General features: G+C 42.5%; 1 protein-coding gene across 1 annotated transcript in view; it reads left to right on the top strand.

The window, feature by feature from the left end:
* The first annotated feature begins 466 nt into the window (after positions 1-466).
* The window catches only part of SH3GL3 (SH3 domain containing GRB2 like 3, endophilin A3), a 33,025-nt gene continuing 7,098 nt past the window's right edge, over positions 467-26,393 (top strand). Inside the window, exons 1-6 of the mRNA XM_060693310.2 lie at positions 467-703; positions 19,829-19,897; positions 21,281-21,353; positions 22,669-22,812; positions 23,432-23,565; positions 24,183-24,341. Coding sequence (XP_060549293.1) covers positions 659-703; positions 19,829-19,897; positions 21,281-21,353; positions 22,669-22,812; positions 23,432-23,565; positions 24,183-24,341 — 624 coding nt within the window. The 5' untranslated portion in view covers positions 467-658. The remainder of the gene's footprint in view (positions 704-19,828; positions 19,898-21,280; positions 21,354-22,668; positions 22,813-23,431; positions 23,566-24,182; positions 24,342-26,393) is intronic.

The following is a 26,393-nucleotide window of genomic DNA, read 5'->3' as shown; positions in this document are numbered from 1 at the left end:
ACGGATCAGGTGTCAGTCCGTACCCCTTTGGCACGGGCATTGAACCAGTCGAGTTGAACCCGAAGCGCTGGTTTGCTAAAACTGTTCCTAACCATTGTTAGCTTAGCTCCACGATCTTCCCTTCTTTCTGCGTCAAATATATTTCTTGCCACCGGCGCAACGTCCCTGGGAGAGGCTATGGGAACGCCGCCCGCGCTCTTGCACGCGGAGGTAAAGCGTGCACCCATTCACACGTTCGCGAGTCTTCCCGTTTCTCTTTTCCGACGTGCAGCTTCCCCGCTCTCTTCCCACCCACCCCGCGCGCCGTCTCCAAGCGATAACAAAACGTGGGCGTCCCGGAGCGCTTTTATTTTTTTATTTTTGCATAGCTTTGCGCCGATGGGCCAATAGGCGGGCGAGATGCCCTCCCTGGCATTTGCATAGCGGTCGCGGCGAGCCAATGGGCTGGCAGGTTCGGAGCGGGTTCGGAACGCGCTGTTTGCAGCCAGCTGGCCCCGCGTAGAGAGCTGCCGTGCGACGCCGAGCGAGGGGATCCTTTTCGCGAACCCGTGGCTGGAACGGAGCTCGGCCCCGGAGCGGCCCTACTCTTTTGTGGGTAACACTTGGGACTTACGCCGCCTCTGCTGCTGTTGTTGCTGCTACGTCCCGAGGTGGGAGCATGTCGGTGGCGGGCTTGAAGAAGCAGTTCCATAAAGCTAGCCAGGTAAGGCAGAGCTGGCGCGGAGGAAATCTCATGGTGTGAGTGTGTGTCTGTGTGAGTGTGTTTCCTTTTTGCTCACTGAACTTGCCTGTTTTCTTGCAGGCGTTTCGTTACCCCAAGCTAGTCATTCCCCCCAAGATGCTGCAATCGGACTTTCTGGCTTTTCTTTGAAGACGTTTCGCTTCTCATCCAAGAAGCTTCTTCAGTTCTGACTGGATGGTGGTTGGGAATGGAAGGATTTATATGCTCCTTGCAGACAGCTTGGCATCGTTGGCATCCTTTGTAGAGAGAGAAAAGGGTTGTGGACCCAAGAAGGCTCCACTATACCTTTGCACTACTCAAGTGATCCAGAGGACACAGATAAATCTCCAAGTGGCCTCAAACCACTCTAAAAAGAATGTGAAGGACCAGCTGCCTGCAAGGAGTTATAAGTCCTTCCGTTCCCAACCATCCAGTCAGAGCTGAAGAAGCTTCGTGGATGAGAAGTGAAAGGTCTTCAAAAGAAAAAAAAAAACAAGAAAGGTTCAGTTGCCTCCTAAAAAAACACTTCTGGGAGAACCATGACCTGGATGACTGAGAATCTCCATACTAGACATTTACCCAAGCTGGGTAACATCATCAGTGCTACTAGCATTGCAAGAAAACAGGCAAGCTCAGAGAGCACCAAAGACCCCCTCATGTCAACCCTGAGCTACAAATATTCTCCTTTATTAAATCTGATGGGGTTAAACGCTGCAATCCGCCTGGCAGACCTGAGAATGAGGGCACAGGCGCCCCCGTAACTGGGTTCGCATGGCGCGCTAAACCCCTGTAGAGTTTACCACTGAGACATTTGGCTGTGTAAACCCAGCCAGGACTGTTCCTGCACCATAATACCACCTGGGATGTGCCTCCAGCAAGTTTGCTCTGCAAATCACGGTTGAACAAGCTGTGGCCTAGCTGGTTGTGTGAAACCGATCCTTGGAGGAGAGCAGGGTGGATTTGATTTAAATCGAGTTGATTTAAATCACAATTTAAATCACTAGTAAAAAGACTTGATTTAAATCAACTCGATTTAAATCATAATTTTTAAAGAGCAACTGCTACTCCTTTGCCCCACTGTTGACACACCGATAGTCCCAGGGTTGCAGAATATACAGCCTCATGCTACATAACTAAGCTCCATTTCATGCTGAATAAACTAAATTATTTATGTATCTTAAACAGAAAACTATCTTACGATAGATTTTTACCCCAAAAGTTTTTTATTAAAATAAATTCGATAAAAATCAAAAAAATCCGATTTAAATAAAAAAAAAATCATTGATTTTTTATCCACCCTGGAGGAGAGGGATGCATGGAGAGGTGGAGGCCTTATCTGAAGAAAGGTTGATGACTTGGATTTTCCTGCCAACTTTTCCTCTGGAGTGGATTATTTAGAGAAGGGCGGCAAATCTAATAAATAAACAAATGTAGATCTACGTCTATATATTAACTTACTCTATCCTCTCGGGAGGGACCCCGGGTTAAAAGTTTGACATTCTCTAGTAATTCTCTCCATAACTCAGAGCAAAGTCGAGTTTGCAGCCTGACTTGCTCAGTGCTGCAACAAATTTCTGTACCCATTGTTGTTGTTGTTGTTTTGCATTTTTGCCTGGGCTTGCATTTCTCAAATATTCTTGAAAAGGTAGCATGTGTGAAGGGATGCTAGAGGCCAAAGGAATTCCCAAGCAGCCTTTGGGGGCGGTCCTGTTGCCTGGGGATAGTAGCCAATTCCTCTCCAGCGTGTTTACTTTTCCAGCAAGTCCCTCTGGGAATTCACTTCTCTTCTCTCACTTGAGATGCTGAGCCTGGTTGCTTTGAAGGTGATGGAGTTGGCTGGCTGAGTGATGAGCGGCTGCAGAAGGCAGCATCTTCTGTTGCTTTCAAATCCTTAGCAAGGTGTTGCTTCATCATATTCTTATCCGGAGCTGGATAGATGATTTCTCTTCTCCGTTGGTTTTTAGATCCCCGTTGCCCCTTAGTGGGGTCTAGGTCCATGTGCATTAACATCAAAGTGTTGCTTTTCTGGATAGGCTTTTTTTCTTTTACAACAAGGGACACTTTCTTCTTTGCAACTTGAAGCTGTGTGGACTTCAACTCTCAGAATTCCCCAGCCAGTATGGCTGACTGGGAATTCTGGGAGTTGAAGTCTGTATCTTTGGGAGCAGCTAGATTGGAAACAGCTAATTTAATTGCCCATCCCCCTCCATTTCTGCAGGGGGGAAAAGCTACTACAATTAAACCTCGGCAAGGAGAAACCTGCCATTCAAACTTGGGTTTCTGTCTGATTTTTTGATATTGATTAGGCATACCTTAACCTTTGTCATATGGAGTTTTTAGTGAGATAAGTTTTTTTCCTCCCATCCTGTTATCCTTAAAACAACCAGTCCTAGAGGAGATCAACCCTGACTGCTCTTTAGAAGGCCAGATCCTGAAGATGAAACTGAAATACTTTGGCCACCTAATGAGAAGGAAGGACTCCCTGGAGAAGAGCCTAATGCTGGGAAAGACTGAGTGCAAAAGAAGAAGGGGATGGCAGAGAAACGAGGTGGCTGGATGGAGTCACTGAAGCAGTTGGCGTGAGCTTAAATGGACTCCGGGGGATGGTAGAGGATAGGAAGGCCTGGAGGAACGTTGTCCATGGGGTTGCAATGATCGGACACGACTTTGCAACTAACAACAACAGGCTGACAAATAATAATTGGTACAAAGTCAGAATCTTGAAGACCCTTATTCTTCTTGGCCTGAGACACTAACCTGTACAGCACAATGTTTCTCAACCAACACAACTATAGTACTTAGTAAGGGTTTGCAAACTGGTAATATTTCTTCTTAAGCAGAACTGACAACAGTTATCTCTGGCATCTAAAAGAATTGTTTTCCTCCAATCTTTAAGATGCTAACAAGTATGAGACGGCCTAATAATCTTCATCTGATGCTTAGATAAGGAAAGACTTGTGTTGTAAAATAAAAGGACCTGTATTTGCTTATCAGATTAGTACGTTAAAATGCATTGAGTCAGATCCAGGCCTGATGACTACATATATGAATAAATGCCCTCAACTTTAATTCTTAATCTATCCCTGCCTATAGGATGTTCCAGTCATCTTGATACCTTCCATTTAGCTCATCCTTTGCCTTTCTTCATCTTTTGCTTCCTTTAATCTTGTCAAGCATGACTTTTTTTCTGTTGTTAGTTGTGAAGTCGTGTCCGACCCTTCGTGACCATATGGACAACGTTCCTTCAGGTCTTCCTGTCCACTGCCATCCTCCGGAGTCCATTTAAGCTCACACCAACTGCTTCAGTGACTCCATCCAGCCACCTCGTTCTCTATCGTCCCCTTCTTCTTTTGCCCTCAGTCTTTCCCAGCATGAGGCTCTTCTCCAGGGAGTCCTTCCTTCTCATTAAGTGGCCAAAGTATTTGAGTTTCATCTTCAGGATCTGGTCTTCTAAAGAGCAGTCAGGGTTGATCTCCTCTAGGACTGACCGGTTGGATCACCTTGCGGTCCAAGGGACTCGCAGGAGTCTTCTCCAGCATCAGAGTTCAAAGGCCTCAATTCTTTGGCGCTCAGCCTTTCTTATGGTCCAACTTTCACAGCCTTACATTGCAACTGGGAGAACCATAGCCTTGACTATACGCACTTTTGTTAGCACTTTTTTTTCTAGTTGTTCATAATTTTTATTATATGCTCAAGGCCTGTGAAATACCTGTTGCTGATGGTTGTCTTAAGGGCATTTTATTGATCAATATATTATGTGCCATCAAGTGCTTTTCCTGACCGCATAGCTAGATTTGCAGACCGTGATGAGGCTGTTCCTGACCTAGTCTTTCAAGTTAGGAAAATAGACCGTTTTTATTTTTGGTCCTACTAGGACTAACTTGTTGGTTCTTCTTGCAGTCCGTGATACTATTAGTAACCATCTCCAAATCCCAGATCTGTCTTCCCTCTTTTTCTCTCAAAGTTTTAATTTTAAATATTGGGCACTATCACTCGCTTCTTTGGCTTGCTTCTTTGAATGTCATCTCAGGTTTTCATTGCTATCCTCCATAAATTTAATCGTGTCTTTATTCCTTGAGTACAGAACACTATCTTTAACTGTTCTTGAGCTCAATTATATGTCATCTTCTTGTCTTTACGGTCAACCCAGAGTTCATTTCATTTATGGTTGATGCTACTTTGGGCTACTTAATGTGTATCATTAATCTAGTTTTTTTTTCATCACGGGCTTTTCTTAGTCCTCTTTATTTTCAGACGACAAAATGCCACCATCTGCGTATCTCAAATTGTTCAGGGGTTCAACTTCCAATTTTCATTCCAACGGCCCTATTGTCTAATCTTGCATCCAGTTTTGCATTTGTATACATTGTGGCCATACAGACAATATGCTCCCTTGTCTTTCTTGCATTGCTTTTCTGAGTCTTTTCATTGCTTTTTTGAGCCTGAGTTTTTTTTTCAAACTCAGTTATTACAGTAAGTATTTGTTCATTGTAAATGTTCCTTGGGGGGAAAAAAAATAATTAGATGCGTTCTGATACAGACATTAGCGTTAATCATTTCTAGATCTGTTCGGTGCCTCAAATTCCGTTCAGAAGGGGTGCTTGGAATATGAGAGAGAACGAGCATGACATCTATCTGTGACAGTGAGATGGGCAATGAATAAATTGAATAAATTTAATGAATAAAGAAATGAAACATCTGCAACTCACTGAAACAGCAACTTCTTTCCAGAATCGTGGGACCTCGGAAGCAGACGTGTTAGGCTTGAATTCCCCATGTTCTAAAACCTCTCTTCAAAATTGAATCTAAAACTTTGGATAGCCCTAATGCAGGTAGTCCTTGACTTACAACAGTTCATTTAGTGACCATTTGAAGTTACAACAGCCCTGAAAAAAGTGACTTATTTCCTTTCTTCCTTCCTTCCCTCCTTCCAATATTGATATTGATTTTTTCCTAGTATGATTTGATTGCTTATTTGTATCCTAGGACTATCATTAAGTGTTGTACCTTATGATTCTTGACGAATGTATCTTGTCTTTTTATGTACACTGAGAGCGTATGCACCAAGACAAGTTCCTTGTGTGTCCAATCACACTTAGCCAATAAAGAATTCTATTCTATTCTATTCTATTCTATTCTATTCTATTCTATTCTATTCTATTCTATTCTATTCTAGAGAGAGAGAGGGGGGGCTTTGAATTTGAGCTTGTGTTCTGATTGGTTGTCAGACTCCCATGGGGCCATGCAGGGGTAACTTTGTAGGTTGTCTTTTGAGTCCCAGGCTCGGTTGACCCTTGTTGGGTGATGATGTAATGAAAGGGCTTTGGGCAATTCCTACTACCCTGTTTCCCCGAAAATAAGACCCAACCGGAAAATAAGTCCTAGCATGATTTTTCAGGATGCTCATAATATAAGCCCTACCCCCTAAATAAGCCCCAGTTAAGATTGTCGGCCAGATGGATGCATTTAGTAATGTATTTCCCCCAAAATAAGACCTAACCAGAAAATTAGCCCTAATAAGTCTTTTGGAGCAAAAATTAATATAAGACCAGGTCTTATTTTTGGGGAAACACAGTATGGCTCTGCTTGAAGGAGGTAGATCTTTGTTAATGTAGAATAGATTGGCCCAGGCCTTAAGGGCCCATTGACAAAGGTGGAGGGCTGAGTTTCTGCCTCTTTTTTAGGGGAAATATTCTGCCCTTTTAATGTTTCCTAAAATATCTCATTTTCCTAGGAGAGGGCTGGGCGCTAACTTCCTACAGTAGAGGAATTTGATTTTGAAAGAGGCGGGTTTTCTTTTTCAAATTTATTTTACAAAGGACGTCGGAAGCTGTGATGAAAACTGCCCATTCAGTCTTTCAAATGAAATTTGAAAGAAGTTGTGAATGCTCCAACACTGGAAGTTTTGAAGAAGAGGTTGGATAACCATTTGTCTGAAGTGGTGTAGGGTTTCCTGCCTAAGCAGGGGGTTGGACTAGAAGACCTCCAAGGTCCCTTCCAACTCTGTTATGCTGTTATTCTGTTAAATCGGGGCTGCCCTTTTCTCTTTGACTGTCCCAGAGTTTTAGATAATACATTTTTTAAAAAATTTGCTGGCTCCCATTTTTAAAAAGAAAAGTTACTACTTATTCTACCAGTAAATTACTCATCTGAACGAGGCAGCTGTTAGGCCTCCTTTCTGATGTCAAGAACAAAAGAGGCATTCTTCATAAAGTTTGACTAACCGCAACGTAAGCACAGCCGAGCAACGCGCGTACAATAACTCTGTAATGCATCTCAAGAGTATAAAATATTCTCTGTGGGCTGCCCTGGATTTGTTTCACTGCTGAATCATAGATTAGCGGAGCACGTAGATAGGGTGGCCCCTGACACATTGCAGGAATAAAAGGCATGGGTTTGTGTAAAATATGTCCATGCTAATTGGTGGCTAGAGATGGTGATTTAGCAATAATTACCATCATGTGAGTAAAAAATGGAACTACTCTTAAGATAAACCGTAGCAACTATAGGGGGTAGGTGGGTGGATAGTTGGTATGGAAGTGGAGACAGAAAATCAGCCCTTTTGAAATGTCGAGGCTGATGGCTTGAAAGTAATTGAGAGGAATAGAAATAGAAATAATAGGAATAGAAATAGAAATAATAGGAATAGGACTAGACTAGACTAGACTAGACTAGCAGAGTAGAGTAGAGTAGAGTAGAGTAGAGTAGAGTAGAGTAGAGTAGAGTAGAGTAGAGTAGAGTAGAGTAGAGTAGAGTAGAGTTGGAAGGGACCTTGGAGGTCTTCTAGTCCAACCCTCTGCTCGGGCAGGAAACCCTACACCACTTCACTCAAATGGTAATCCAACATCTTCTTAAAAACTTCCAGTGTTGGAGCATTCACATCTTGCATTCACAGTGGCAAGTTGTTCCACTGATCAATTGTTCTAACTGTCAGGAAATTTCTCCTTAGTTCTAAGTTGCTTCTCTCCTTGATTAGTTTCCACCCATTGCTTCTTGTCCTGCCCTCAGGGGCTTTGGAGAATAGCTTGACTCCCTCTTCTTTGGGGCAGCCCCTGAGATATTGGAACATCGCTATCATGTCTCCCCTAGTCCTTCTCTTCATTAAACTAGACATACCCAGTTCCTGCAACCGTTCTTCATATGTTTTAGCTTCTAGTCCCCTAATCATCTTTGTTGCTCTTCCATAGAAGTAGTGATAGTCCTTGACTTATAACAGTTTATTTAGTGACTGTTTGAAGTTACATTGGGACTGAAAAAAGTGACTCATGACAATTTTTCACACTTATGACTGTTGCAGCATCCCCATGGACACGTGATCAAAATTCGGACACTGGCTCATATTTATGATGGTTGCAGTGTCCTGGGATTGTGAGAAATCAGCTTTTGGGACCTTCTGACCAGCAGTTACTGAGGAAGCCAGATTCCCTTAACAACCGTTTACTAATTTAACAGCTGCAGTGATTCCCTTAACAACTGTGGCAAGAAAGGTCATAGAATGGGACAAAGCTCTCTTAACAACTGTCTCGCTTAGCAACAGAAATTTTGGGCTTTATGTTTAGAATTGTTATGCAGATGTAAAAATGAGTGAAAGTGAATTTGAAACTAATTTTGGATAGATATAAATGGATTTATATAGATGAAAATGTTAAATTTGAGTTAAAATTGGTTTTTTTTTAAGTTTTGAATTTCTTTTTTATCTTCTTTTCTTTTCTTTTTTGTTTACTTATAAAAGATGTAATGGAAATTGTGAATTGAGCTTGTGAAAGGAATGTAAGCGTGGTAACCATCTATGACTGGATCGAGATTTTTGCTCTTGAAAGTTAGGTTTTATGTTTAAATTTGGAAAAAATAAATAAAAAATATTTACAAAAAAAAAAGAAAGAGAAAGAAAGAAAGAAAGAAAGAAGAAAGAAAGAAAGAAAGAAAGGAAGGAAGGAAGGAAGGAAGGAAGGAAGGAAGGAAGGAAGGAAGGAAAAAAAATTTGGGCTCCATTGTGGTCGTACCTCGAGGATTACCTATATAAGGGGTGTGTCTGCTCATAGGGTCAAAGCAGTGGTGAAATCTGAACTGGCTGCACATCATGCTGGGCGCGCACATGCGTGCTGGGCACCATACATGCCAGAAGGAGGCATGGGGTAAGCAGAACAGCGTGTGGGGGCTGTGATCAGCTGTGGTGTGCAATCTTTTTTTTTTTTACTTTTAAAAGCATTTTTTTTACAACCTATTCGGCTGAATAAGTTATAAAAAATGCTTTTAAAAGTAAAAAAAAAAATCTCTGACAAATTGAGATTTAAAATTAGAGGACAAGAAGATAAACAATACTATAAGATATGGGACTTATTTTATCAATGGCTAGATAAGAAAATATGGAAATGAAATATGGTAGAGATTATTACAATACAAGAATTGAGAACTATGTGAAATATAACATATAGATGTATGATTATGGGATAGACGCAGGAGGTTGAAATGAATGTCATAAATAAAAATTAACTCAAATCTTAGAATACTTTGAATGATAATACGGGAAGAAATAGTCATATTCAAATAAATGATTAATGAGGATTACAATATATAGATTGATGATATGAGAATGTAGGTAAACTGTAAATTGTAAACTATGAATTTGGTGAATGATGCACAAAAGATTTGTAACCAACCGACACACTGTTTGCAATTGTAATTGAAGATGATTTTATGTTTGTTTAAAAATAAAAAATCTTTTCAAAAAAAAAAAAGGCTCTGATGATCGCGTGGCTCAGCTGGGATCGTCAGCCTTTTTTTTTTTTTAACCTTTTAAAAGCATTTTTTAAATGAAGCGGTAAGTGGGCGACCGGGCAATTGGGTAGGCATGGGCGGGGGGGAGCAGGGATTCTCACTACCGGTTCTCCGAACTACCCACCACCATCTCTACCGGATCAGTTGATCCGGTCCGAACCGGGAGCATTTCACCCCTGGGTCAAAGGCTCATACAAGAAATTAGCACAGCTGAGCTGAGAAACAAATGTCATTTATTTCTAAAATATTATAAACAAGAAATTGATGCTGGCCCAGTTCGCACATTACCCTAATTTATAAATCAGGACGTGCAGTTGAAGCCTGCAGAGATCCAGATTTTGGGATCCTTGTCTCTCTCTTTCTCTCTAGGCTTTGTTGTTGTTGTTGTTGTTGTTGTTGTTGTTGTTGTTGAGTCAGAAGCGGACTTGGGACATTTTGGAGTGACCTGATTGAGGTGTAGAAGTGAGGTCACCTTTTGGTGGAAATCCACAGGGTGAGAATTGGCTTCTCTAGGCTTGACTGTGTAATGGCCCCTTTACAGTACGTTGCCTGTTTTATTTGAGCTTTGTGCAAGACAATCTGGAACATTTTGTCCCTGCAAGAGGTTTGAATCTTGAAATTAAATTAGGGAGCAGCGATATGCAATTTACGTGGAACATCACGTCCCCGGACTGGTCGAGACTGGTGAAAATATCTTTTTATGTTTTCGCATTGAGCCTACACACATTGAAACATAATTGCGTGCCGCGGTGTCATCAGAAATTGGATTGGATAGAGAGAGCATCTTGAAGGCAAGCTGCCTTGTCATGTGAGATGCGTTTTGCGCCCTGAGGGGAAAAAGAGAATTCCTGCAAGCCCAATCTTTACGTAAAAAGTTTTCCTTTGGTTTTATGTTTCCTCGGTATATTGCCCTTTTTATTATTTCTGAAGGTCAATTTGATTATCGTTTCCATTCATAGAGAACATTCTGAGTCAAGGAGAATATGCTGCTTCTGACTAAGGATCTGTGACGGCGAACCTATGGCACACATGCCGGAAGTGGCACGCAGAGCCATCTCTCCGGGCACGCCACCTGTCGCCTGTTGCTCTTCCGGGTTCCAATGTGCACATGCGTGCCAGCCAGCTGGTTTTCATGCGTGTGTGCACACCAGAAACAGGAAGTCCAGATAAGTGGCATGCATGCGCGTGCCAGAAACTGGAAGCTCAGCTGCCCGGCATGTGCATGCACGCCAAGGAGCTGCTCTTCCGGTTTCTGGCACTCCCCTGCGCGCATGCACAAGCTCCCGTTTCGATACTCGGGGTCGAAAAGGTTCGCCAATACTGCTATAGATCATAACTTAATTCAACATTGTAAGAACTGATGTGCATTGAATGCAGATTGAACCTCTTTTTCTGTACATGGGAGTTTCCATGTGAGGATCTTTTTTTGTTTCCCCCCCCCCCCCAGCTATAATCAGATTTTTAGACCGGGAAGCATATTGCATTTTTAACATTCCAGGCTGTGTTTATAGATAGAGGTTTGCTACAAATATTTCATGCCATTTTATTTATGGAGCTGCCAAACTGCAAGTGCTCCTTTTTACGACTTCTTCATCCTTAACTGTTGGTGTTCCCCACTCAAATGTGGAGTTAGAAAGTTATAAAGGCCTTGAGGCAAATTCCCAAATATTTTTCAAAGGTCTTCTTTGCACCCACTTGGCAGTAATCAAGAGTTTCTCAAATTGTTCATAAGCTCATTACAGTTGAATTAAAAAAAAAAATCTAGGCCTGGGTTGACAGCAGGGGTAGGTTCTACTTACCTTTACTACCGGTTTGCAATGGGGCCGCGCACGTGCACTCGCTTTGCGTGCGCACAAGGTTCTGCGCATGCGCAGACCAGTGGTGGGTTGCCCCTGGTTCAGACCGGTTCTATAGAACCGGTAGTAAAACCAGCGGGAGGCTCCGCCCACCGACCTCGACATCATCAGAACGCTTCTGCATAAAAGAGCGCGCGGCCCCATTGCGAACCGGTAGTAAAGGTAGGTAGAACCCACCTCTGGTGCAGACACTTCCTGATGATGTTGGGGTCGCTGAGTGGAGCCTCCCGCCGATTTTACTACCGATTCTATAGAAACAGTCCAAACTGGGAGCAACCCGCCACTGGTTGACAGGATATATTAAACTTTCCTGGTTTACTTGATTTTTCATAGAGCATTTTATAAATGTATTGTTTTGCTATTGTTTTGATTTATTGTGATTGCTGCTATAAACATGCTTGGAGAAGAATAAAATAAGTAGGCACTGCTTAGAAAATAAGAGTGAGAATGGTGGCAGTCCAGTATTCAATGGTTGTTTTTAAGACTTTCCACCAATAGCATCTTGCTTTATTTATTGTATTTATTGGTTCAATTTATATGCCGCCCTTCTCCGGAGACTCAGGGCGGCTTACAAGGCGTTAAGCAATAGCCTTCATACTTTTGTATATACCTGCTTAGTAGGGCTTTGCCCCCCCCAAGCGGTGTTCTTTTTTATACAAAGTCAGCTTATTGCCCCCACAATCCGGGTCCTCATTTTACCTCGAAAGGATGGAAGGCTGAGTCAACCTTGAGCCTGGTGAGATTTGAACTTGCAGTAATTGCAGGCAGCTGCTGCTACTTAATAGTACTTTAGCCTGCTGCGCCACCAAGGCTTGCTTAATTGTTGAAGGAAAACTCTTTGAAATGTGAGACATTCTCTCTTTGGAAGGGATGTTGTTTTGCATGCTAGCCAGTGGCAAACTGGGAGGTAGGTCTTTAGCGTACTTTTGATGATGATGCGTTGTATGGATAATTTTTTTTAACTAGTGATGGGGCAGCTTCAGCAGACAAGGTTTGTGATAGATACACAGTGCAGCGGGGTGTGCGATGTCACTGCCTGGTGGGAAATAAGCCAGAGGATCATGCTCGAATCCCTCCTGATTCAAAGGGCCCTTTGTCTGTCTGCTCCATCTTATCAAAAAGGTTGCTTGCTACTGTCCCCATAGTTGAATTTTGCTTCTTATTAAGCCTGCTCAAGCAAGACCTGAGTGCTGCATCAGCTATATCAGTGGTCAGCAACCTGCAGCTCTGGAGCCGTGTGTGGCTCTTTCACCCCTCTGCTGTGGCTCCCTGTCACTCCAAAAAATTGGCATCACAACTGAGCATGTATATGAACAACCGTTGGTGGAATTGGGTGTGGCTAGTCTAAAGAAAAGGAGGACTAGGGGTGACATAACAGAATTCCAATATCTCAGGAGTTGCCACAAAGAAGAGGGAGTCAAGCTATTCTCCAAAGTACCTGAGGGCAGGACAAGAAGCAATGGATGGAAACTAACCAAGGAGAGAAGCAACCTAGAACTAAGGAGAAATTTCATGACACCGAGGACAGTTAACCAGGGGAACAGTTTGCATTCAGAACTTGTGGGCACTTCATCACTGAAGGTTTTTAAGAAGAGATCAGACAGATACTTGTCTGGAATGGTATAGGTTCTCCTATTTGAGCAGGGGGTTGGACTAGAAGACCTCCAAGGTCCCTTCCACCTCTATGCTCTTTGAATTGAGGCCTCCAAAAACACCTAACTATGGAGAGCAGAGTTGGGATCCTACAAACTGAAGAGAAAGAAGAACAGTTTATGACTGCAGGTAATCCTTCCCTGTGGCAGCTGGATATTTTAGACTTGCGAGAACCTTTCATTATTTTATTTATTGCTCCATGTTTGTCATTCTTCAGCGGCTCACAAAGATGTCAGGGCATGCCGTTTAGAAATTAGAGGAAGAAACACTGCAACAGAATATTATTACCCAACCAAAGGCTTCGGTTACACAGAGAGCTCACAGCTGCGGTAACAGCTCGAGGTGCCAGCTCTGCTCCACCCCCTGCGTTCAGATACACTTCGGGGCAAGCAAAAACAATAACCTGCAATTAAGTTCAGGCTGATCATAGCTTGGATAGGAAAGGCCAAATGGGAGGAACTCGGGTCAGGCCCCAAGGCTGCAGCAAAATTCCTGATGGAAATTATTTTGTGAATTAGGGATGCCCAAAATGCCCTTGTGACCTGCAAATAACATTTATTGACTCAAAACGTTTATTGGTTGATTCTGGAGCATTGGTTTGGATGGTGAGTTGTGAGATGGCAGAACACACTTCTGGAACACACACCATAAAAAAGATGTCGAGACTTTAGAAAGAGTGCAGAGAAGAGCAACCAAGATGATTAGGGGGCTGGAGGCTAAAACATACGATGAACGGTTGCAGGAACTGGGCATGGCTAGTCTAGTGAAGAGGAGGACCAGGGGAGACAGGATAGCAGCCTTCCAATATTTGAGGGGCTGCCAAAGAGAGGAAGGGATCAAGCTATTTTCCAAAGCACCTGAAGGCCAGACAAGGAACAATGGATGGAAACTGAACAAGGAGAGATTCAACCTGGAAATAAGGAGGAATTTTCTGACAGTGAGAACAATCAATCAATGGAACAGCTGGCCTTCAGAAGTTGTGGGAGCTTCATCACTAGAAGCTTTCAAAAAGAGACTGGACAGCCACTTGTCTGGAATGGTGTAGGGTCTGCTTGGCCGGGGGTTGGACTAGATCACTACAAGGTCCCTTCTAACTCTGTTAATCTCTGTCTGAGCATCTCCTGTAGGTGAGATAGTCTAGAAAAATCCCCCTCCTCAAAGGAGATGGGATCTTGCTTCTGGTTGTCTAAACTTCACATCCTGGACATAAACTGTTTCAATTCCTACCCTCAAAACGACGCTGTAGAGCACTGCACACGAGAACAACTAGACACAAGGACAGTTTTTTCCTGAACGCCATCACTCTGCTAAACAAACAATTCCCTCAACACTGTCAAACTATTTACTAAGTCTGCACTACTATTAATCTTCTCATTGTTCCCACCACCCATCTCTTTCCACTTATGACTGTATGACTGTAATTTTGCTGCTTGTATCCTTACGATTTATATTGATATTGTTTCCTGATTGCTTATTTGTACCCTAGGACTATCATTAAGTGTTGTACTTATGATTCTTGATGAACGTATCTTTTCTTTTATGTACACTGAGAGCGTATGCACCAAGACAAATTCCTTGTGTCCAATCACACTTGGCCAATAAAAAAAATCTCTTCTCTTCTCGTCTCGTCTCGTCTCGTCTCATCTCTTCTAAACCTGGTTGTCTAGATCAGCATTGATCAACCTTACCAACTTGAAAATGTGTGGACTCCGACTCCCAGAATTCCCCCCAGTTTGGGGAATTCTGGGCGTTGAAGTCCATACATCTTCCAAATTGGTAAGGTTGACCAACCCTGGCCTACAGGGATTTCTGGAAGTTGAAATCCACCCTAAAGTTTCCAAGGTTGACAGATGCTGGTCTAGAATGGGGCTTCTGTTTGATGGAGAAACTCCTCAGCTTTTGCAGTAGCCTTTCTCTCCAATATTGCAACCTCAAAAGCTGTTTTTCCATGCATGTTCCCACTGCATCGCACAAATATTAATTCATACGTGTTTTCTTTAGAGCCCAGTGCACCCAAAACTTGTGTTCGTTTACATTTAGCCTGTCATCTTGAAATTAACAAACCTGAGTTAAAATCTACAGATCGCAACCCATATTCTCAAATCTACTTTGGTTTTGAAGATACATTTTGTTTTGCCTCCCTTTTGTGCAAAATTCCTTTTCCTGGTTGCCCAAGCTGAAAACAGAGTAAAACATCAGCCAGCTTTTTTTAGAAGCTACTTGTAAGAAGGTGTTTTATTTATGTGACAGTGGTGGGAGTTGGCCAAACTAGGAATCTTGAATTTTATATTTGTCTTTTGTCTCCGGTTCAAGATCAGAAAAAGGAAAGTGGTGAGGTCATACCTGGGCCCAAACAGAAGCCAAAATAAAATAAAATAAAATAAAATAGGCTTTTGATTTGGGAAGTAGGGAAATAAAAAGGAAAAGAAAGCCTTTGAAAAGCTATATTGTTGCTCTCTTGTTGCCACCACAAAAGTTTGCTGTGAATTTTACATTGTGTCCAGGGAGAGTTGCTTTGTGTTGCTTCTCTCTTGTAGCAAACAACAGCCTCATGTTGTTGCAACCTTTGGTGCTTTTGTTAAAATATTTTCCCACCATGTCATTGTTAGAGGGGCTGGAGAATTGCACAGGCTGACTTCTTAATTTCTTTCTTTCTTTCTTTCTTTCTTTCTTTCTTTCTTTCTTTCTTTCTTTCTTTCTTTCTTTCTTTCTTTCTTTCTTTTCTTCTTCTTCTTCTTCTTCTTCTTCTTCTTCTTCTTCTTCTTCTTCTTCTTCTTCTTCTTCTTCTTCTTCTTCTTCTTCTTCTTCTTCTTCTTCTTCTTCTCCTTCTCCTTCTCCTTCTCCTTCTCCTCCTCCAAATTCACTTCACAAGTTTGCAAAGAACAGATTCCCCCCCTCCCAAAAAAACGCTCAATAAAACACCGAAGGACTAACATTGTGGATCAGGTGGCCAGAAGTATGGGCAATGGTATTGTGTGGGTAGAGTTGCTATGAGTTTCAAGATTATGACCGCATTTTCTCCCAGGTCTCTCTCTGAAATGTTTTTTCCCCCCTTTCTTTTAGCAAGCAAGTAATATTTGCCCAAGCACAACAAAAGCTCTTTTAAAAAAGGAAAAGTCTTTTGCTGTACAGCTTGGCTACATGCTCCAGAAGCTCAGTGGGACAGGCATAAAATTGGCAAGTACAAAGTTACAAGACTCAGTTGCCTATAATATTTGGGCTCAAGATAGTCATTGTCCCATTGGCTTATATTCAAGCACTTGCATTTTGGTCATTATGGCCTTATGTAACATTGATTGGTTGATTGATTGATTGATGGGTCATTAAGTTGTTTTCAACTCCTAGCAACCACATGGTTGATTTTCTTTGTGACGCTCCAGTCCAGTCATGGCTAACCTTTTTGCCATCGCATGTCCGGTGGGGAGTGGGGGGGTGTCGTGTGCACATGTGCCCACACCCATAATTCTATGTGCCCTGCGTATGTGCACACGACCCTCCCCCACTCCCTCCGCTCCTGGCATGTGACGGCCCAGTAGGCCTGTTTTTCTCTCTCATCTGGCTCCAGAGCCTCTCTAGGAGTCTGGGGAGGGTGAAAACAGCCTTCCCAACCCCACTTGGAAGCCCTCCAGAGGCCATAAATGGCCCATTTGCCAACATCCGGTCCCACCAGAAATTTTGAGTAATTCGGAGAACCAGTAAATACCACCTCTGGTTGGCTCCATCCCTATCTATTCTCTGCCTCTTGAGTCCCAGCTGATTGGGAGGAAATGGGGATTTTGCAGTAACCTTCCCCTGGAGTGGGGAGGGAATGGAGATTTTACAGTATCCTTCCCCTGCCATGTCCACCAAGCCACGCCCACCAAGCCACGCCCATAGAACTGGTAGTAAAAAATTTTTGAATCCCACCACTGTTTGATTCTGCCTGGATTACTTCCTGTAGCGTTTTGGCAAGATTTTGTAAGTGGTTTGCCATTCCTTCCTCCTTCCTAGGGCTAAGAAAGAGTGGCAGGCTCAAAAATCATTCAGTTAAGACTTAAGAAGAAATTTTAAATGTTTTAATTGGTTTGTATTTTTAATTTTGGGCCAAATTTATATATATTTTAATTGTTTTTTAATATTTGTATTTTATGTTTTTTAATTCTGGCTGTACACCGCCCTGAGTCCTTAGGGAGAAGGGCGGTATATAAATTAAAAAATTTAAAAAAAAAAATAAAAAAAATAAAAAAGTTGACTTCGTGCCAGCTCATAGTCTCCAGGTTTCTGAACCACAACCCCTAAGTGGCTGTTTCCAAAAATTAGATAACAGAATACATCGCAATAATTAGATAGAGAACACAATGGAATAAACAGTGAATAGAATGCAGACAACATGACTGGCATGGTCCATTAATTTGGACAAAGGGCATGTCTCCAGAGGCCAAAATCGCCAGGTTGGCTTTCTGGTTGTCATCACAAGTATTATGTCACTTTAAAACCAGGCTATTGTTGTATCTGTGAGAATGTGCTTACAGAAGACTGTTACCTGGTAACTTTGATGTAAACTGCTCCCTGGGGCTTGTGATTGTTGACTTGACTTAACATAACAAGATTAATGGCCCCCATTAACCTCTGCTTGAGAGGCAGCATTGAGGAAACGACAGTTCTAAGAATTCTGTTTACCAAATTACGGAGTGCATTAAGTGCAGATAGCCACTGCGAATGCTTCTATATAAATGGATCTGGCCTTTCGCACTGTCACTGCTGGCAGTACATACTCCAAATAGACATCTTAGTATGGACCATGGGGCATCCCTAGATTATTTTTGGCCTCACAAGGAAGAGGGTGTATACGGTAGAGAAGTCTTTCTGTTGCATTTGGGGTCATCAACACAACCGCATTGAGTTGGATAGTGTATCAATCCTCAAGCAGGCTCATTCTGGGCAAGGAGTGGGTAAAGAGGCATGATGGTACAGTGGTTGGAATGCAGCATTGCAGGCTATTTCTGACGACTATCAGCAGTTCGATTCTGACCGGCTCAAGGTTTACTCGGCCTTCCATCTTTCTGAGGTTGGTAAAACGAAGACCCAGATTGTTGGGGTGCAATATGCTGACTGTGTAAACTGCTTAGAGAGGGCTGTAAAACACTATGAAGCGGTAAATAAGTCTTAAGTGCTACTGCTATTGCTAAATCAAGGGTGGGAAGGAAGGAAGGATGAGATGAGCACCACCCCCTAGAGTCAGGAACGACTAGCACATTTGTGTGAGGGGGACCTTTACCTTTTTAAAGGCCTCATCCTCTTTTTCCTCATCCTCAAACCCTTGAAAAAACACACATATATGTGAGACCAAAATCATTTTTTTTTTAAAAAAAAAATGTCAGCTTTCAGGGTTTGGCAGATTTAAGGAAAGGAATGGGAACAAGAAGTCTTTTAAGTTTGAATGAAAAGGAAAATCGGTTTAGGGTTGAATTTTGGCAGGGCCACCTTATAAAAGCTGGGAGGCTGCATGGAGTTTAGCTTGTAGTGTAATCCCAACCAGTTTATTAAATTCGGTTGAAACAAATCATGGTTTAGCATGGCATTCAAACCATTTCTCTCTCTGATATAATAGTGGTCTCAAGAACAGGGAATGGAGTGCTGTTCTTCTGTCTGGCTTGCACAAATGTAATCCCTTTGGTAGTCAACGCATGTTGTTGTGCATTCATTGTAACTGCCCGTAGTTAACCGCTGTGCCAGTTGAGTTGTGAGCAGAAGACATTTAAAGGAGGGGTGTTGGTGGGATGGAGGGCCAGAAGCTCTTGAAGATCTATGACTTGAGCAAACATCTGCTACAACCTGGTGTGGTTGGGAGGTGGAGTTGGTAAAATAGAGGCCCAGAAATGATAAAAGAGGAGGGGACAGGCCAGAAAGATAAGCTGGGGAGGGGAGATAAGTCTCGTACCGCATCCGAAATGGGAATTCCCTTTACAGACAAAGCAACAACCTTTGTGATACGAAGAGCGTGCACGCTGATACACTGAACAGGGCAATAGCCAAACACATTTTCACCAAATGTATGGAGGAGATGCACACACACACACACACACACACACACACACACACACACACACACACACACACAAACACACACACAAACAAACTATGAGCTGTGGTAGCACAGGGGTTAGAATGCAGTATTGCAGGCTGCTTCTGCTGCCTGCTGGCTGCCTGCAATTTGGCAGATTGAATCTCACCAGGCTCAAGGTTGACTCAGCCTTCCATCCTTCCAAGGTGGGTCAAATGAGGATCCAGGTTGTTGGGGGCCAGGTGGTTGGGGACTCTATAAACCGTTTAGAGAGGGCTGTAAAGGCACTATGAAGCGGTATATAAGTCTTAAGTGCTCTTGCTCTTGCTACTTGGGATCATCCCAAAGATACTTTTTCAAGAGGCAACTGGACTTCCTGGTTTTGTTTTTTTTCTTTTCTTTGAAGACATTTCACTTCTCATCCAAGAAGCTTCCAGAGCTGAAGAGGCTTCTTGGATGAGAAGCAAAACGCCTTCAAAGAAAAAAACCAGGAAGTCCAAGTTGCCTCTTGACAAAGCACCTTTGGGACAACCATGACCTGGATGACTGAGAATCTCCATAGACTGGTAGTACCTCTCCTTCCATTCCCCCGCCATCAGAACCTGATGAAGCTTCTTGGATGAGAAGCGAAACGTCTTCAAAGAAAAAACCAGGAAGTCCAGTTGCCTGTTGGAAAAAGCACCTTTGGGACAACCATGTCCTGGAGGACTGAGGATCTCCATAGACTTTGGTTTGGTGCTGTACCGTTTGCTTATCGTTATTCTTTTCCTCCTGCAGCTTTTCAGCGAGAAGATCAGTGGAGCAGAAGGAACAAAACTTGATGAAGACTTTCAAGAGATGGAGAAGGTAAGGCAAGCCTCTTGATACTGGCTGCTAATTGCAAGGTAATTATTTCTAATTATAACTCAAGAGGCCTTTTCATCCTTTTTCTAAAATAGGCCCATACTTAGGTAAAGGTCTAAGGGACGCGGTGGCTCAGTGGCTAAGACACTGAGCTTGTCAATCAAAGGGTCGGCAGTTCAGCGGTTCGAATCCCTAGTGCCGCGTAACGTGGTGAGCTCCCATTACTTGTCCCAGCTTCTGCCAACCTAGCAGTTCGAAAGCACGTAAAAAATGCAAGTAGAAAAATAGGGACCACCTTTGGTGGGAAGGTAACAGCGTTCCGTGCGCCTCTGGCGTTGAGTCATGCCGGCCACATGACTACGGAGACGTCTTCGGACAGCGCTGGATCTTCGGCTTTGAAACGGAGATGAGCACCGCCCCCTAGAGTCGGGAACGACTAACACATATGTGCGAGGGGAACCTTTACCTTTTGGTAAAGGTCTAGAGGAGACTAGGTTGGCACAAATTTGTGTGTGATGTACGAAAGAAACAGTCCCTGTCATATATTGTTAAAGATTAGCAATGGTTCAAAATTGAATTATTTTTGAATCCAGCATCCTGACTCATGTCCAACAGGGCTTGTTTCAACAGCCTACAAAATCAATAAAGGAGAAGATTTGTAGCTCAGGGTTGAAAGGAAGGATCCTTGGTGCTCTCTGAGCTTTCTCTCTCTCTCTCTCTCTCTCTCTCTCTCTCTCTCTCTCTCTCTCTCTCTCTCTCTCTCTCTCTCTCTCTTTCTTTCTTTCTTTCTTTCTTTCTTTCTTTCTTCGATTTATATGCCGCCCTTCTCCGGAGACTCAGAGCAGTTTACAATGCATTAAGCAATAGCCTTCATACTTTTGTATATGCCTGCTTAGTAGGGCTTTCGGGCCCCTCCTAAGCGGTGTTCTTTTTTATACAAAGTCAACTTATTGCCCCCACAATCTGGGTCCTCATTTTACCTACCTCGGAAGGATGGAAGGCTGAGTCAACCTTGAGCCTGGTGAGATTTGAACTTGCAGTAATTGCAGGCAGCTGGCAGCTAAGTGCTACTTAATAGCACTTTAGTCCACTGCACCACCAAGGCTCCTTACAGACGTTTTATTACCCAACTAGGTAACATCATCAGTGCTAGGACTATAATGATGTTACGTAGTTAGGGTAATGCAAGAAAACAGGCAAGCTCAGAGAGCACCAAGGGCCCCTTAACCTTAGAAATGTTTCAAGTTCAAAACACTTCCAAAATGATCAAAACTGCCCGTTTCCAATTTAGGAATCAAAATTGGAGGCGTTGAGTAAGTAAAAAGTGGCTCAAATTGAAAATGATTTGCACAGCCCATCTAAAGATATTTCATTTTCCTCTTGCAGAAAATTGATATCACTAGCAAGGCAGTGGCAGAACTTTTATCCAAAGCTACAGAATATCTCCAACCTAACCCAGGTAAGAACAAGATAGTTTTAGTGAGTTCCAGATGTTTCAAATGACCGAGCATCTCTGTGAACCAATCTGTCAGATCTGTGCTTTCCAGCTTCTACGGATCGTTTTATGTTACAACAATTTTATTGTCTATATTTTTACTTATTTTACTTATTTTTACTGTTTATAGGTGGTCCTCAGTTTACAATAATTTGTTTAGTGGCCATCAAAGTTACAACAACACTGAAAAAAAAAGTGACTTACAATCAGTCCTTACACTTATGACAGTTGCAGCATCCCTATGGTTACACGGTCAAAATACAGGCACTTGATAAGTGGCACGTATTTTTGTGACGGTTGTGGTATCCCAAGTCATGTGATCATCATTTGCAGTCTTCCCAGCCAGGTTCCCACAAGACTCTAGCAAGCAAAATCAAATGGGGGCGGGGGGACCAGATTCGCTTAAAAACCAGTTTGCCAACTTATCAACTGCAGTGATAAACAACCGAGGCAAGAACGATCGTAAAATAGAGCAAACCAACCTCTCACTTAACAACAGAAATGTTGGGGCTCGGTTGTGGTCATAAATCGAGGACTTCCTCTCCAGTGGATGCCATTAATCCAGTGGTGAAATGTAAAATTTGTTACTACCGGTTCTTCAGCCGAAAAGGTTGTAGAAAAAATGCTTTTAAAAGGCTCTGATGATCCCAGCTGAGTTGCCTGATTGTCGGAGGCTTTTATTTTCTTTTAAAAGCTTTTTTTTTTTGCTTTTAAAAGTAAAAAAAAAAAGCCTCTGATGATCAGGCAACTGAGCTGGGATCGTCAGAGCCTTTTCAAAGCATTTTTTTTACAACCTCTTCGGCCAAAGAGGTTGTAGAAAAAATGCTTTGAAAAGGCTCTGACGATCCCAGCTGAGCCGAGCGATCGTCAGAGGCATTTTTTTTTTTTACTTTTAAAAGCATTTTTTCAGCCGAAGAAAAAAATGCTTTTAAAAGTATATATATATAAAAAGACCTCTGATGATCGTGCGGCTCATCTGGGCATGGTGGTGTGCAGGGATTTTTGCTACTGGTTCTCCAAACCACCTGCCACCATCGCTACCGGGTTTGGCCGATCCGGTCTGAACCGGGAGCATTTCACCCCTGCATTAATCCCTGTTTGTTATCCGTCATGGGTCTAAATGAAGCTCGTGACAACTTGCTTCTATGGCGATTGCATACGTAGAATAATATTCCGAGCCTGGAGACGTGAAGTCAACGAGCAGAAATGTTCTCCAGACAATATAGAAATCCCAGCGTATCTCTTTAAGCTTTTCAGTATTAATCTCTCTCTTTTAAAGCCTACAGAGCTAAGCTAGGAATGCTGAACACTGTCTCCAAGATCCGAGGGCAAGTGAAGGCCACAGGATACCCACAGACAGAAGGATTACTTGGGGACTGTATGCTCCGGTATGGGAGGGAACTGAGAGATGACTCCACTTTTGGTGAGCTTCCGCAGCTGCGCAGCATTGTTTATGTAGTTCATGCAAGCGGTACTTAATAAATCTGGATTTTTAAGGAAAGGGCGGGTCCCTGCCTGAGCAGAGAACATTACAGAGATTGTTGTTGTTAGTTGCGAAGTCGTGTTCTACCCTTCGCAACCCCATGGACAATGTTCCTCCAGGCCTTCCTGTCCTCTACCATCCTCTGGAGTCCATTTAAGCTCACGCCGACTGCTTCGGTGACTCCATCCAGCCACCTCATTCTCTGCCGTCCCCTTCTTCTTTTGCCCTCGATCTTTCCCAGCATCAGGCTCTTCTCCAGTGAGAGTCCTCATTAGGTGGCCAAAGCATTTGCGTTTCATTCTATATAAATTGAAAATAAGTAATAATTAGATGGAAAAAGAAAAGAAAATATATATATATATATAAAGTTATGTGACCAGAGAAATGATCTGGGAAATAAGAAAGGTAGAAGCTTTACACGTTTCAAAGAAAAAGTGGCTGAAAATAAGCCTTTTAAATTTCGGTTTGGAAGCTGCTGAATCTTTTTCGTTTTTTAAAACAACAGCAACAACTGAATTCCTCCCCATGAGATACACGAATGTTGTTTCTTCTTTACAAGGTGCTGCGCTGATCGATGTGGGAGAAAGTATGAAGCAGATGGCAGAAGTGAAGGATTCCCTGGATATCAACATCAAGCAGAATTTTATTGATCCTCTCCAGCTACTGCAGGAAAAGGATTTAAAAGAGATTGGAGTGAGTTTATCTCTGCCTCAAATATTTGCCTAGGGATGTGAAGATGCATCCTTGGAATAATATTAGCGTTTCTGGAATCTCTCAGGCTCTCTTTTTCACTTCCTAATGCCTGGATTTGCGTAATATCTTAAACTCAGGTTAACAAAATGCAATTACCATCTTCACGGGAGGTGCAGTTCCCAAACAAAGGGTTTTTTTTCCTCTGGTTTAATGAGGCCATGCCAAGATAATTTCTTATGCTTTATTTATTTCTATCTATCCTGCCTTTATTATTTCTACAAGTAACTCAAGGCGGTGAATGTATCCAGCATATCTTTCTCCTCCTATTTGCCCCACAACAAAAAACACAAGAACATAAAAGTAAACTATATTTTGACAAATAATATTTTGCTTATGTAGATGCCCTGAAGATTTTTTCACAATGAACGAACTATGTAGAATCTAAGAATTTATTGCCGAAGCCTTCAAAGACACTGTTATTTTATTACAAAGTTTTTTAGCCACTCCCCATGGCTAAAAAAATCCAAAAAATGTATTTCTGCCCCTATACACAAGGACTTCTTCTCATTCGCTCTAACCACTTGGTTCTCTTCTTTCCTTTTTTTAAAACAAAATAGCACCACCTAAAAAAATTAGAAGGCCGGCGTCTAGATTATGATTACAAACGGAAGCGCCTAGGGAAGGTTCCAGACGAGGAAGTGAAGCAAGCCATTGAGAAGTTTGAAGAGTCGAAAGAGTTGGCAGAACGGAGCATGTTCAACTTATTGGAAAATGATGTAAGCTCAGTGGTGAAATCCAAACTTTTTTTACTACCAGTTCTGTGGGGGTGGCTTGGGCGTGGCAGGGGAAGGATACTGCAAAATCCCTATTCCCATCTCACTCCAGGGGAAGGATACTGCAAAATCTCCATTCCCACCCCACTCTGGGACCAGCCAGAGGTGGTATTTGCCGGTTCTCCGAACTATTCAAAATTTCCACTACCTTTTCTCCGAACTACTCAAAATTTCTGCTACCGGTTCTCCAAACTACTCAAAATTTCCGCTACCGGTTCTCCAAACTATTCAAAATTTCCACTACCGGTTCTCCAAACTACTCAAAATTTCCGCTACCGGTTCTCCAAACTACTCAAAATTTCCGCTACCGGTTCTCCAAACTACTCAAAAATTTCCGCTACCGGTTCTCCGAACTACTCAAAATTTCCGCTACCGGTTCTCCGAACTACTCAAAATTTCCGCTACCGGTTCTCCGAACTATTCAAAATTTCCGCTACTGGTTCTCCGAACTACTCAAAATTTCCGCTACCGGTTCTCCGAACTATTCAAAATTTCCGCTACTGGTTCTCCGAACTACTCAAAATTTCCGCTACCGGTTCTCCAAACTACTCAAAATTTCCGCTACCGGTTCTCTGAACTATTCAAAATTTCCGCTACTGGTTCTCCGAACTGCTCAAAATTTCCACTACCGGTTCTCCAGAACCTGTCAGAACCTGCTGGATTTCATCCCTGTGTAAGCCCCTCCCTTTTGCAACTTGAGCGCAAGACATACAGTCTACGTGGGTGTTTGTGGCCCATGTGTTGTGGTGTAACTAGTAATTGGGAAGATAAACAGGTTGCCCAAACTCTAAGCACCGCATACTCTATTCCAAACTCTTTTCCAAACAAGACAGGAGATGCAACTTATAATTCCCTCTTCCTGCAGTTTGGGTTTCTCTTCCTGGAAGCGGTTGAGAAAGAGGTTTTTAAGCAGAGTAGCTGGCAGTCTGCACCTCTCAGGACCTGTTATCTGTCTCCCCTGTAGTTTGGTGATGCATTTTCTTGCTATTTTAAAATGTAGGAAAGGGAAAACACGTCTAGTATCATCCCTAAAAATAGTTTTTAAGTCCCGTCTCCCTCCAGATCCCAAGAAATTCTTACCCCGGTCCCTTTATCGTCTCTTTTTGCATTAGCTGTGTGGAAAATGTATTTTTCCTGGAACGATAGATTTTTGCACACATTTTTGTTAGGTGCTCAGCAACCAGCAAATACAGTAGTGGCCAAAATTGTGGAAACCTTTTGGGAAAAGTGTATTTTCTAAAACTAGCGAATGACACCGCTTTTTATTTGGAGTAGTGCCATAAAATTATATATCAATGGAAAGATAATTTAATCAAGAATGTAATGCAATAACTTTTATGAAGGATTTGCTGTTAGAATAGCAGTTACCGTATAAAGAAGAAAAGTGAGACACGAAGAAAAAAATGAGATATACAAAAATGATCACCCTGTCAGTTAATGCTTAGTTGGGTAACCTTTAGCATGAATGACGGCCTTAGAACTTCTTCCCATGAAGTGAACCAAGTCTTTGAGTTCTGCAGCTGTTATAATGCAAAACCAAGATTGAATGATTGCTTCTATTAACTGGATTTTATTGCTGAGTCGCTTCTGACTAACAAGTTTCATTAGTCGGCTCCCTAGATTTTCAGTTGGGTTAAGGTCTGGGCTATTCCCAGGCCATTCCAGCAGTGGAATAGAATTATCTTGAAACTCCAAAAAAAAAAAAAAGTGGTGTTACAGGGGTTTAAGGCACCCTGTTATTAAGCTGGTTATTAAGACCAGCTGCCTGCAATTACTGCAGGGTTCGAATCTCGCCAGGCTCAAGGTTGACTCAGCCTTCCATCCTTTCTAAGGTAGGTAAATTGAGGACCCAGTTTGTGGGGGCAATAAGCTGACTTTGTATAAATATACAAAAGGATGAAGGCTATTGCTGAGCACATTGTAAGCCGCCCTGAGTCTTCGGAGAAGGGTGGCATATAAATCAAATTAAAAAAAAAAAATTAGCCAACAAACCTC

This window comes from Pantherophis guttatus, chromosome 13 (genome assembly GCF_059756535.1).
Source record: "Pantherophis guttatus breed Tessera chromosome 13, ASM5975653v1, whole genome shotgun sequence".
Taxonomy (NCBI): Eukaryota; Metazoa; Chordata; class Lepidosauria; order Squamata; family Colubridae; genus Pantherophis; species Pantherophis guttatus.
Note: the sequence above shows the minus strand (reverse complement) of the source record. Positions and strands in the feature narration are given on the sequence as shown.